At 34.3% G+C, this 13,433-nt stretch overlaps 1 protein-coding gene across 1 annotated transcript in view; it reads right to left on the bottom strand.

Annotated features, from left to right (window-relative positions):
* Window positions 1-2,574: 2,574 nt before the first annotated feature.
* The window catches only part of REPTOR-BP (REPTOR-binding partner), a 105,014-nt gene continuing 94,155 nt past the window's right edge, over window positions 2,575-13,433 (bottom strand). Inside the window, exons 3-4 of the mRNA XM_074170267.1 lie at window positions 12,287-12,408; window positions 2,575-2,799 (exon numbers count right to left, since the gene is read on the bottom strand). Coding sequence (XP_074026368.1) covers window positions 2,701-2,799; window positions 12,287-12,408 — 221 coding nt within the window. The 3' untranslated portion in view covers window positions 2,575-2,700. The remainder of the gene's footprint in view (window positions 2,800-12,286; window positions 12,409-13,433) is intronic.

Here is a 13,433-nt window from a genome sequence, read left to right as displayed (position 1 = left end):
TAAACTCCATTTCTGATTGGTGTGAAGCAAACTGTTTTTATCTCAACACAAAGAAATGCTACTCAATGATGTTCAGTAGGTCTCGATCACCAATCAAATTTAAATATTTTTGGAATGATGACATGTTGGAATGTAAAGAAGAGTGTAATGATTTGGGTATATTGTTAGATGCCAAGCTTTGTTTCAACAACCATGTGAATTCTGTTTCTATGAGAGCTCTAAAAATGCTCGGCTTTATTGTGAGATCATCAACCAATCTTTCTCCATTCACAACCAAAGTATTATATTGCTCTTTAGTACGCCCTATCATAGAGTATAACACCATCATCTGGAGTCCCTACTACCATAAGTATAAACAACAATTAGAAAATGTGCAAAATAAATTTCTAAGGACCATGGCATACAAACTAGGGTTGGTTATAGGTGAATACAGTTACAGTGAAGTGATGTGTATATTATCTCTGTCGAGTCTTGAGGATAGAAGAACAACTGCGACATTGGTTTATCTATTCAGAATTATATCTGGTCTCATTGATTGTCCGGAAATTCTATCTCTTATCAACTTCAACGTTCCACAGAGGTCCACTAGACAAAAAAAGATATTTTTTACACTATTACTCAACCAACTATGGTTATCATTCTCCTTCATCTGAAATGTTGAGACTGGGAAATAACTACTGTGATAAAGTCAATTTTTTCTGTGATAATCAAAATACTTTTAAAAAACAAGTCTCTCGCTCATTAGTCATATAAATGTATTTTATTAGGTAATACTGTCTGTTTTTATTGTCTTTTGTTACACACATAAAGGTATTTATAATAATTAGTATAGTATAGTATAAGCTTTTATTGTTACACAATTTATTGTAAACAAATATTGGGGTTTACCCGTAAATAAATAAATATGTTATAGGCGACAGGAATATTTCGCCCTGGTAGTGTTTGGTCTGGAGGAAAGTTTAATTTATTAGTTTTCATCAATCTGCATAAAGAACTATCCCTAAATACTCCACCATCACTAATGCGACCATTTACATCAACATAGGTAATTGAATAGTTCGCATCAACGAGTGCTAGCAAAACGATGCTATGATTTCCTTTATAATTATAATGAAAAGAACCAGCACTTTTTGGTGGTCTGAAGTTTATATGTTTTCCATCCAATGCACCTAAGCACATTGGAAAATTCCACTTTATATGGATCTCGTCAGCCACCTTTTTCCATTCATCTGATGTAAAAGGACATTTCAAATACTCTTCTCTCAACCTTGAGTAGATAGCTTGACATACTTCTGGAATTACGATAAGTCTCCCCAGTTGCTAAGTATCGAAGAGTTATAGTCAGTCTGAAAATTTAAATCTAAACATAATAGAATTTATGAAACAAACCTCTTTTCTGCTGAAATACATTCTCTCATGTTTGTATCCTTTTTAGAAATTGTATCTTTAATTTTGTTCAATAGAAAAGTAAACTGTTCTTCATTCATTCTCATAAAATTAGTATATGATACAGGATCTTCAATAAGGAGTTCATTTTTCAGCATGTTGAGAACTCCTCGTCTCTAATTTCTCCTTTGCAGCCAGTCTCGAGACCAAAGTTTTCTTCTCCTTTTCCCATTTTTTTTTCAAAATAAATAAGCTGAGAGTAGTAATAACTACTGCCAAACTACAGATCATTAGATATTGTTGAAAGGAGACCGTTATTTTAAAGTATACCATATAAATATTATTCCCAACCTTAATTTGATTTTACCATGACATATATGACTATGATTTGACATTTGATGGGATCCATTGGACATGCCTCTGGTGAGAATATCTTGTATAATGTCACACAGCATATATTTTCGCACATAAAATCATCCATTTTATTATTGATGATTTCCTGACTACAAAATTGATTCATTTTATGAGTGAAAAACTGAACCGTGTCATACGGGCTTAACAATGGCCGCAAATCATAATTATTACAATTCCATCTGCAACACTTTATGAAATTAATAGATTTTGTTTCAGAGGACGTTAACCTGATGCAGGCATGATTGCCTGCACACAAATCAAAGAAGGCATTTTAGAGGTATGGAGTGATATGCACTAGCACTAGAGCACAAACAAATTACGTCTACTTGAGAAACATTTGTTTAGTATAAACTATAGACATAGTAATATATAATTTATTTTCAAAATCTCTGCTTACCACAGCACTTATGTAATTGGATGTTACCCTTTGAAAAATACAGAACACCAATAACCCCAGATATCGAGGGAACAACACTAACTGGCCGGGTTTTGTTGTATCACAAGAATTATTCTCTTATCTTCAGATTGGAGTGACAATTGCTTTGTGCATGTTGACCGCATATCACTTTCCTATTACATCGACTCCATAATATCAATATACTTATTAAGTCACTTCATTGTTACCTAGTATTCATTTATGTCTTGCCTAGCAAAAGTGTTACTCACTTTGAACTTTCTATAGGTGTTTTGCGGACGTTTTCATATATTTATTTCACCTCTCTTGTGGTGAATTTTACAAAACCACATGGCATGTTAAAAATGATGAAATGTTAGTCAAAGTGCAGGAGAAAATATATTTTTTTCATATGTAATTAATATGTTTTTTTAGATATATATCATAATATTGAATTATTATTAACAATTTGAAAAATTTATATTATAAAACAAGTAGAATATCACTTAATTTCTATGTTCCTGTTTTAGAGTCAGGTCATCCAAAGCTTCATGGAGACCCTCTGGAATTCTACCAGCATCAATTTCTTTTGCCCACAAATGATACTGAAACAAAAAACACTAATTCAAAAATTCATGCATCTGATTTTTGCGACAGTTGATGATAATACATATATAAAAACAAATATTTTACAACTCTTGTAATTTTCTTTGACAAAAGTTAAGAATTATCAAGATAACAGATTACTTCTACTAATCTCTTTTAATAAGGAACGAGAAATTATCCGTTACAAATCATCTTAATATTTCAAACATAACCAAAACAATCTAAACTGTTAGCCTCGATAGGCTCACTTATAGAATACTACATTCAATTTTTCACCATACATTCTCACTAATATGACAAAAAATATTGCCTTAAATATTTTTTGAGACTTTTGTTCATATCTCTTCTCGCAAGCGACGCATAACTTCCAAGATAATACTCCTTATTGACCATATGGCAAGAACTCCTGATACCCTACGGCCACTACAGACTTTCAACAATATGCAAATTGTGTTTAGTTATATTTTTCAGCAATGTATATCTTGATATATGTACATTAATAGATATTTCATTATCAATCGATACATAGTTAGGAAAATGAGATAATGCGCATATGTCATCAATTTGTGCATCCAATATAAGTTCACAAACTGACACAAAAAAATTTAAACGAAATGATATGGCTACTGCTCCAAACAAACCTTTAATCGAACAATGCTTTTAATTTTGAAATTCACTGATAGTGAAAGATTCCATGTAACGATTTTGGGTTAATTTTATAGTTTGTTAATCATTAGGTAAAAACAAATTTTATATACCGTTTTTCAACTGAGAACTCAACTGGAAAATGGATTTTTATTTACAGTAAAATCATATTATGAATAGGGCAATGAAAATGCTAGGCTTTCTTTGTCGTACTTCTAAGGACTTTTCGGTTACTGAATGTCCAAAGGTAGTGTATTTTTTCTTAGTAAATCTTATGGAAGTCATGTGCACATCACAAAGGTGCAAAACAGATTTATTCAAGTGTTCAAGTTAACAATGCCTTCGAAAGACTATTCATTAAATGATATTCGTAGAACTGCAAATATACACAAGTTATGTAATTGCAAATTGGAAACCAACTTGAATTTCTTATTTCAAATATTTCGCTCTTCAATGAACTGTCATCCTACTATTAATCTGAATTGGTTTACGTGTTCCTTTTACGAGTACAACGCATACAGAAACTTTTGCTGTAGACCTTCATCATTGCAACTATGGAAAACACTATCCTCTGTTTAGAGTTGCTACCAATGGTAGTGAATTTGACATGTACTATCATCAGATAAATCACAATTCTAGCCTACTTTACATTCACTCGAATTATAAATAATAATTGGTCTATTTCATTTCTTTCTTTCTCACAAAACTGTACTAAAATGATGAAGAACATTGCCTTGAATATTATTTGAGACTATTAACAATATGTTACTATGAAAGTTTAGGTTTTTTTTTCGGCAATGTTTATCTTGATATCTGTCCATATATTGATATCAGGCAATTTAAATTTTTCAATATGCAGAACATAAGAAAATTAACATTTCTTTCGTCAACAAAACTTAAGTTTGACTTACTCCATTACATACTCCATTTGACTTACTCCATTAAATTCATTCAAAAGAAAATGTAGTGAATATATTTCAAGTAATTGTCATCAATAATACGTCTTGTTTTCTAGTTTCTTGTTTTTAAAATGTGACTTGTCTCTAATTTTATATATATTTTTCATATTTTTCATTGTTTTGTATTTTATAAGTGACTGACTGTACTATGAAGAGCATTATTTGCTAATAAAGAGTAATAATATATGATGCTGAAGCAAACTCAGCAAACTTGGATCCAAGATAAGGAGGAGGAGGTCCAAGATAAGGAGGAGGAGGTCCAAGATAAGGAGGGTAAGCATGGGAGAATCAGAAACAGTCGATGGAATTAAGAAAAAGTTGGTAATTTCAGAGATTATTTGAGTGGGGTTTTCACATTTAAAAAAAAGGCGATTATGCTTAATACATCTGAGGAGTTGTCGTCAAAAAGACCAACTCATATTGTGTAATTATTTTTTCCAGTTCCCACAAAAAATTGAGAGATTATGATTTTTGGAGAAAAAACGTAGGATAAAAAATCCGTAAAGGTCATCTTGAATAACTCCATAAATAATTAAATCAGAATTAGCAAATTTCGGTTCCTTTCGAAAATCTCCGAAACTAATCAAAACTTCCAGAATTTAAATAAGTTTTTAAATAAGCTCTGAAATAGGCAACTTTTTCTACATCAACCATTTGGTTGGTTATTATTGTACTCCTCCGTAAGGATCATAGTGAAAATTAACAAACGTTCTAAATGGGAGAATGTTCATAAGTGAAGTAATGCTTTACTTGAATGGTTGATGCCCATCAGGCTGAACACTTTTTCATTTGTGCTTACTGTTATCAATAAGTGATCGTTCAAGTGATCACCAGGCACATGCAATGCATAAAAATTTAGCAGTTTTCAATTGTGTTATATTTGAGTTATGCCATTTCTATTAATGCAAATATTGTTGAAACAAATAGTGTTTCAATTGAAAAGGGAATATTTTTAGGAGAGATTAATTTTTGGGAAAGGTTTTGTCTTTTTGCTTATTCGTCTGGTGTTAAATGGCAATAAGCCTGGAGTGTCATTCCGAGACATCGGATGTCCGCCATTGAGGATGAGTGTTTCAATACCATAAGGAATGTTTGGAGTACAAACTGAACAGGAAAAAGTGTTTTTGTAAGTTTTAACCCAATGTTTATATAAAAGTAGTTGTTTAAAAGGTACTTTTTCTTTCGAGAGGGCTTTTGTGTCTAAAATTTACTTCTTTGCATATCTTTGCAAAAAATCTTTGAAAGATTCCCATCTTTTTTTTATAAAGATGGAGAAGTAGAAAGCCAAAACTTTTTTTCCCAAAAAGTAGTGTTTGTTATTCTATGTTGATCCTAGAGTGGAGGTAAGAATAACATCAAATTGGCATGAAGTGAGATTAAGTTTTTGAGTATTCTCGTTCAATTAATGACTTATTTATTTTGTAGAAATTCATGTTGAATATAGAATAAAGAAAATACTTTTGTCTAGTTTCTACTGTGTTTATTTTATTCGTGACGAACGGTTTCGGCTTATAAGGCACACAAATTATCGGCCTTCAGATCTATGATACATAGAGCATTTATGATACCGTCATCAGAGGAGGCTTTTCAAGAAGAAATTAAGATCATGAAGCAAATAGCATATAACAACCATATTCCCGCCAACTTAATTGAAAAACTGATCTCCAATGAGAACATGTATTATCAGATAAAAAATCAGCCATATATGGACATCTAAAAGAAACAAACCATACAATAAATAAAGGAAACTTGAAAATTCTTCATACATGTAACAAAGGAAGGGAGATGAATTTATTGGAAGCGTTGGAAATAAATGAGTTGTACAAGGACCCAAAGTTCATAACGCTCAACGACCAACTAGATCTATGCAGCTCGCCCTTTTCGAATTTAGGAATTTTAGGATCCATCCAATATTTGTTTGAAGGTGATTGACAATGTTTCGTGATGAATTTCACTAGTTTGGACTTCCATTGTCTATTATATAAAATGATTTGAAATCCCTGAAACAAATAAAAACGAAGAATTGAAAATGAATGGCTGAAAATAACAATTATATTAACCAAAATAAACCTGAAATAAAATAATAGTGAAATAAAATACAAGTAAAAATAGAACAATTGAATAAATTAAAATAAAGAAATGAAAAAAGAAATTAAAAATAAAAAGTGGAGAGATTCCAAGTCACGTTAGTTCACGACGTTTCGATTGTTAGTATCTACTATCGTCTTTGGGTGATGACTGGACTGATTCCTCCGAGAGATACTATTTATAGGTCGTTCGAGTACCTACTTTCACTTATCCCCGCTTTCCATTTTCCGCTTCACTGGTTCCGTGGGAGATGACCGTTTTGGCAGGAGTTGGCCATTTTTCGCTTGATGATGGGTTTCCATATGTTGCGTATTTCTACGCTGGCTTGGCTGAATACGTTGTTGGACAACATGTATGCGGCTTCCTTGAATTTTCTCCTGAACCAATGTTCCTCTCTGTGCAAGATCTCAGCTTGGGACCACTCGATGTTGTGTTGATGGGTCCAAACATGGTCTGCTATTCCTGATTTGCTGGTTTCCCCTCGCTGTGTGTGTTTCTTGTGCTCGGCAATGCGAACATTCAATGGCCTCTTAGTTTCACCAATATAGGATTCTCCACACTCACAGGGTATCCGGTAAACGCAATTCTTGGAATCGCAGTCCGCGTTTGGTGGCCTGGTTTTCGTGAGGATGCTACGGATAGTGTTACCGGATCTGAAGCAGGTTCTGATGTTGTACTTGGAACCAATTCTTCTTATCCTCTCCGACAACCCTCTGATGTAGGGAAGTGCAAGCACTGGTTGTGACGGCTTCTCTTCCTTGCGAGGCTCCTGCTGTCTTCTAGCCAAAGTCTTTTCTACCATCGCTTTGGAGTAGCCATTCCGTTAAGATCATTTTTGATGATGTCTAGTTCCTTCTCGAGACCTTCCTTCGTATTACAGAGCCCAAAAGCACGGTCTAATAGAGTCTTGATGATTCCTCTTTTAGTCGATTGATGGTGGTTGGATTCGTGTTTCAGATACTGTTCCGTACGAGTAGATTTTCGGTATACAGATGTTTCCCACTTAGTGTCGGTCCTCTTCACCAAAACGTCTAAGAATGGCAATTCGTTGTGGATTTCCTTCTCCATTGTGAAATTGATGGAAGGTCTCACGCTGTTGATGTGTTTCAGGAAGGCGTCTAGTTCAGTATTCCCATGGTTCCATATTATGAAGGTATCGTCAACATATCTCAACCAGACTCGAGGTTTCTTGTGGGCTTCTTCAATGGCCAGAGTTTCAAACCACTCCATATATATGTTGGCTATGACTGGTGAAAGTGGCGATCCCATTGGCAGTCCCTCATGTTGTGTAAAGAATTCGTCCTTCAGTTGGAAATAACAGTTTCGTACACAGCATCCTAGAAATTCCATGATTACTTCTATAGGAAGATTCGTTCTCTCTTTCAGGTTCCCGTCTTCGGATAGCTTTCTCTGTATGATTTGGAGTGCTTTTTCGACCGGAACGTTGGTGTAAAGGCTTTCCACGTCGAAACTAATTAGTTGATCTTCCTGTGTGACCTCAATTGACCCTAGTAGTTCGACAAAATGCCTTGAATTCTTCACAAAAGATGATGTTTTTTCCTGTAATGGTTGTATTAAGGGAAGTAAAAATCTAGACAAGTTTTGAGTAGCCGAATCTCTGGAGCTGATGATCGGTCTAAGCGGAATTTTGGGTAGTCCATACAAGGGGGCTTACTGTGGCGCGGTGTTAGCGATGATCTTTCCTTGTCCGAAAAATAGACTTGGTGTTTTTTCAAAATCTTGTACAACTTTCTTTCGATTGATGCAGTAGGGTCCCGTACGATCTTTGTGTATCGTTCCTTCTGAAGAACCTCTTCGATCTTCTGTTCGTAGAGAACGGTATCCATTACCACAGTAGCGTTTCCTTTATCTGCAGGTAGGATCTTGATGGTGTTGTCTCTACGTAGGCTGTTCAGAGCTCTACGTTCTTCATTGTTGATGTTAGATGTTGGAACTGGTTCTCGATCCAGCTGTTCTCTAATTTTCCATCTGAACTCTTCTGCCTCGGTCTGGTCAATAAGGGAACTGGTGGATTCCACTGCAGTAATTATCTCCAAAGTGGGCACAGATGTTGGCGTAATGGCGAAATTTAGGCCTTTTCTCAACATTGATTCCTCTATTCCCGTGAGCGGGCGGGAACTCATGTTGATGACGTTGGCGGCTTCATAGTTGTCCTGTTTTCGGTCTGCATTTAGGCATTGTTTCCTCACTAACTTCCCCCACTTTCTATTGTGGGTATTCTCCATATCTTGGCGGATCTTCAAGCACGTGCTTTCAATCTTGGCAAAGATTGGTCCATGATCATCTTCCAATGTCTCTCTTCTTATCTCTTCAAGTATTATGTCAATTATTATCGACTATATGATATTCAATATTTGTATCATAGTATTCAGAAAGTGTTCTGGGCCACTGTTTTACATATGTTGTTACGCTTGAGAAAATAGCAGGCGTAATGTAAATATGGTTCACGTACACTGCACCACAAAAATAAGTAACATGCACAAAATATTATAAAAATCAGTTAGTGGCAAAAATAACTGTGTTTTTCTGTTTGAATGACTGATTGTATTATTTTACTTGCAGAAAATTGTATTACCAAATTCAATCGACCGAATTACTGCGAACTTTGATGAACTTTATGAATTGCTCAATGGAATTACAGACGACACTAAAGTAATTTCTTGCTCCGTTACATATGGAAGCATTGGTGGTTCAACACCTTGTGGTGGTCCAAGCACTTCTGGATGTTTTTCCAGATTATCATGTTTATGTGTTGACCTTTGATAATTGGAATCTGATAGTGAACTTTATGATAGTAACAATTCAATTGATGACCCCCCTACATCTTGGAAAAACAACTCCCAAGAGGCACATTATTGCTTGACTCCATCGAATTAAATTCAAATCTATCTAAAAAAATTTAGAATATTATACCATGTAGCATTTCGTACGATTTTATGAAAGAAACATGCATTCTAACTGTTCATCTGATAAGCTTACAGCTTTCTGTACCAGAAAAAGACCGGATCCAAAAGTTATTGTTTCCAAAACAAAATGGAAGATCTGTAAACACAACACTACAAGGAAATTATTCACAGGGTAAGCATTTACCAATAAGGGGGAATATACCATGGTATGGGAACTGTAGTACAACAAATACTACACGGAAATTGGTCGCAGGGTAAGCATTTACCAATAAGGGGGAACATACCATGGTACGGGAACTGTAGTACAACAGATGCTACACGGAAATTGGTCGCAGGGTAAGCATTTACCAATAAGGGGGAACATACCATGGTACGGGAACTGTAGTACAAAAAATAAAATTGTCAGATCCGCACTCATTTGCAAAAAATATGATGTAGCATTGGGTGTTTCATGTTTTGAACCACAAATCAAACTTATAGTCATCTTGAGTTACCTATAATATATTTTACATTTGTAAAGTAAATCAATGAATAAAATGAATATGGTTATTCTGTTGATCAACTTAGTGACATTGCCATCACACAAATCGTTTGGTGGTTAGTATAGTGACCCAGAATTTTTTAATACATATTTATCTAATACCTTGGAGCCTATTTTCAGCATCCTTTCGTGAAAATGACCTAAATTTATAAAAAAAGCTCTGCTCTATGGAGTGTTTATACGCTTTGTATCTCTCAGGAATTCTCAATTTTCCGTGCTAGCCCTCCTATTTATTACATATTGTTACTTGTACATCACCAAGTTCAGTACTCAATAATATTACAGTATTGAAGAGAAGACAATTCGATTCGGTAGAATTTTAGTGTCCAATATCGCATGATTTTATTGTGTTCCTTCAGTTCAAAGAGTAATTTGATAATAAATGATAAGTAATTCAGACAAATCAAATCCTTTTATTTTCTAGTTTGACAGTTTTACGAGTTATTGTATTAGGAATGATCAGTGAAACTTGAAGCTAAATTACAAAATAAATTACAGACTAGTACACATAAACTAGACACACACAACATGCACACACCATACATCCGTTCAAGTTGAATAATCAAAAACGCTATAAATAAAACGCATTCAAAACTTTTTTTTTAACCGCATCAGCCGTAGCTATTAGCGGCAAACATATAAAATATATCTGAAACATTGCAGTTGTTTACATTACAGTTTAAATAAAAGGTTACATTCTTTAAGAAACTCAACAATATTGTTGGTATTGCTATTTTGGAAAATTTCACTTAGTTTGGAGGGAATTTTATTGTTCAGTCTCTCAACTGTGAACAGTGGGCACTCTACCAGAACATGCTTAACAGTCAAAACTTCACACGCGAAACATTTTGGCGGCGGTTCTTTCCTCAATAGATGTTCATGCGTAAGGCGAGTGTGGCCCAGTCGTAATCTGGTAATTATGATTTGATGGAAGCGGTTTGTTGCTTAGTTGTTCCAAGGATATAATGTAGCCTTGATTTCCTTGAGTTTGGAAGGTTTTTGAGACCAGTGGTGATTTCACATTTCTACAATTTTGCAATGGAAATAGGATTTGAGATCCATCGGCAATGCTTTCATACTGAGATTACATGCTGGATATTCTACAGCTTCTCTGGCAAGTTTATCGGCTATATCGTTTCCAGAAATCCCAGTATGTGAAGGAACCCACAGGAGGGTTACTTTCCTGTTATCTAGTTGATTCATCTCTTCTATCATATTTAGCAGTACGTAATTGGTATATATTCTCGACAAAAAAATAAGGGAGTTGAGAGAGTCCATAATTACCAAAAACTCTTTACCAGGTGCCATTTTAATGAAGGAAAGAGCTTTATATGGCATAAAGTTCTCCAGTGAGAATAGTGGCAGATTCATGTAAAGAAAATTTACAGGCGGTCTTGTTCGTTACGAATACACATCCTACACCACGAGTTGTTTTTGAGGCGTCAGTGAAAATTTTCTGGTGAAGTGGGTATTGAGACATTACAGTTTGGTAATCAGCTTGGATCAGCTGGGGATTTGTGGTTGCTTTACTCATGGATAGTAGCAGAGTATTTATATTCGGTAAGGGAATACGCCATGGACGAGTTCTTTTTGAAAGTTTGGATTAATTTTTTTTGTTTCAAACCCTTCTAATGTTTTGGTTTCTTTTATAACCTATAACATTAGGTCCTTTGAAAGCAATCCAAGCTGGAGCTCGCAGAACTCAATATAATTTTTTGCCTGTTGTTATTTGTATGAGTAGAGCCACCAGTGGAGAGAAAGACGACAGTGAGATGTCTACATCTAAGATAAGCCTATCATTTTAGGAGTAACCTTACTCATGCCCTATTTCACCATTAGAGGAAACCCGACTTTAATTTTTGAAAACATACACACAAATTTCCATTGTGTACAAGCAGGGTGAAGTATTTCTTTTTTCTTGAAGGAAGGTGTTGAAACTAAGGCGTTCACTTCTAGTGTGCTCGTTCACCATTCTAACCATAATTAACTACAAATCTTTGTGTTTGATAACCTGCATCACCTGTCTCATTCGAAAACTTGAATACATTTCAGAGATGAAGAATGAAATCTCCCATTATGATGATCTGATTATTTCTCTAATCAAACAGCTGGATCTAAACAATTTCGATGAATGTTAACCTGAATTGATATATTACTGATAAAAGTTTTATAAACAATTTGCCTTTATGATGAAAAAATCTATGCTATAAAAAAGGGTTTTCCTATAACACATGAGAGGTATACAATTATCAGACATTCTGAATTTTTGTAGGAAATGAAAGAGTTTTCACTATTCCACAATAAAAGAGATGATTTAGGTGAGTACCTGTTCAAGTTCTTTTCTTAACGCAAATACTGCCTTTTCTCTGTCAGCAACAAGTTCTTCCAAATATTGGTATCGAAGTTTCTTACGAGCTCTACATTCTCTGGCACTTTGACGACTGCGTTCTGAAAAATAAAGAAGAAAAAATTATTATATTGCAACTATGAATCCAGATTTCAGAGACTCTTTTAAAATAATCCTTTGAGACAAATTGTCTGAAAGGATTATATTTGAAAAGAGTTTATTTTGAAATTAATTGCTTTCTTCTTTCCTATGGAAGTTTCCAACATTTTTTGTATATAGATGGAGAAAAGTTTTTAAAAATATTCAGTTTTTTAATAATAACTGAGATAATTTTGTAGACATCTTTGGCATATTTGGTACATATGTTCCATGCCTCAAGGCGCATTTTCTGATGTACAATTTTCTTAATTTTCTCTGCCAGTGGCGTACGTACGAGTTTTGAAATGTATATTTTTGGCGAAAAAAATACTACGCCACTGCTTTATCGTGAATTAAAAATTATTTTTAAAATCTCCATACATTTTTGAGCACATTTGATTTGCTGGGTTTTCTTTGTCCGACGCATGGTTTTCGCTCAGAAAATTAAAAATCGCTTTACTTAAGGATATATTCTTTAAAAATCTGATGCGGTATCGTGCATCGACTGAAAGCAAACTAAGAGATCAGATTTGTTGCAAAATAATTGAGGATCTAAAAGGTATTTGTTTGTTGTCAGATGCACTGTTCTCAATTAAAATTACGTCATAACGCAGCACCGCTTAATAATTTTTGAAAACATAAATTTAGTTATCCTGGAATAAATGACGTGTAGCAGAATTTATTTACTGCACCTCTTGGAAATATGGAGTTTGTCGATATGTGATTTCTTTTAAAGATTAAAAGCAGAAAAAACAGCGTACCCACCATAGCAATAAAAAACGAATTCTCTGTATGTACAAACGTCAGTAGCTAATATTGATGTTGGTTTAAAGTAAGGTGTTGGTGTTAAAAACTGTCACAGCGCGTTTTGATTGATTTTGAAGTGTTATTGAAGTTATTTTGGTAGTCCCTGTTTTTCTGAATATCAGTAAATATGGTAAATTATACGAATGCGGAAATGGTGCAAATGCATTACGTATATGGCCTT

This window comes from Leptinotarsa decemlineata, unplaced genomic scaffold (genome assembly GCF_025532065.1).
Source record: "Leptinotarsa decemlineata unplaced genomic scaffold, Ldec_3_MD MMD2_P_RNA_scaffold_7, whole genome shotgun sequence".
NCBI classification, from domain to species: domain Eukaryota; kingdom Metazoa; phylum Arthropoda; class Insecta; order Coleoptera; family Chrysomelidae; genus Leptinotarsa; species Leptinotarsa decemlineata.
Note: the sequence above shows the minus strand (reverse complement) of the source record. Positions and strands in the feature narration are given on the sequence as shown.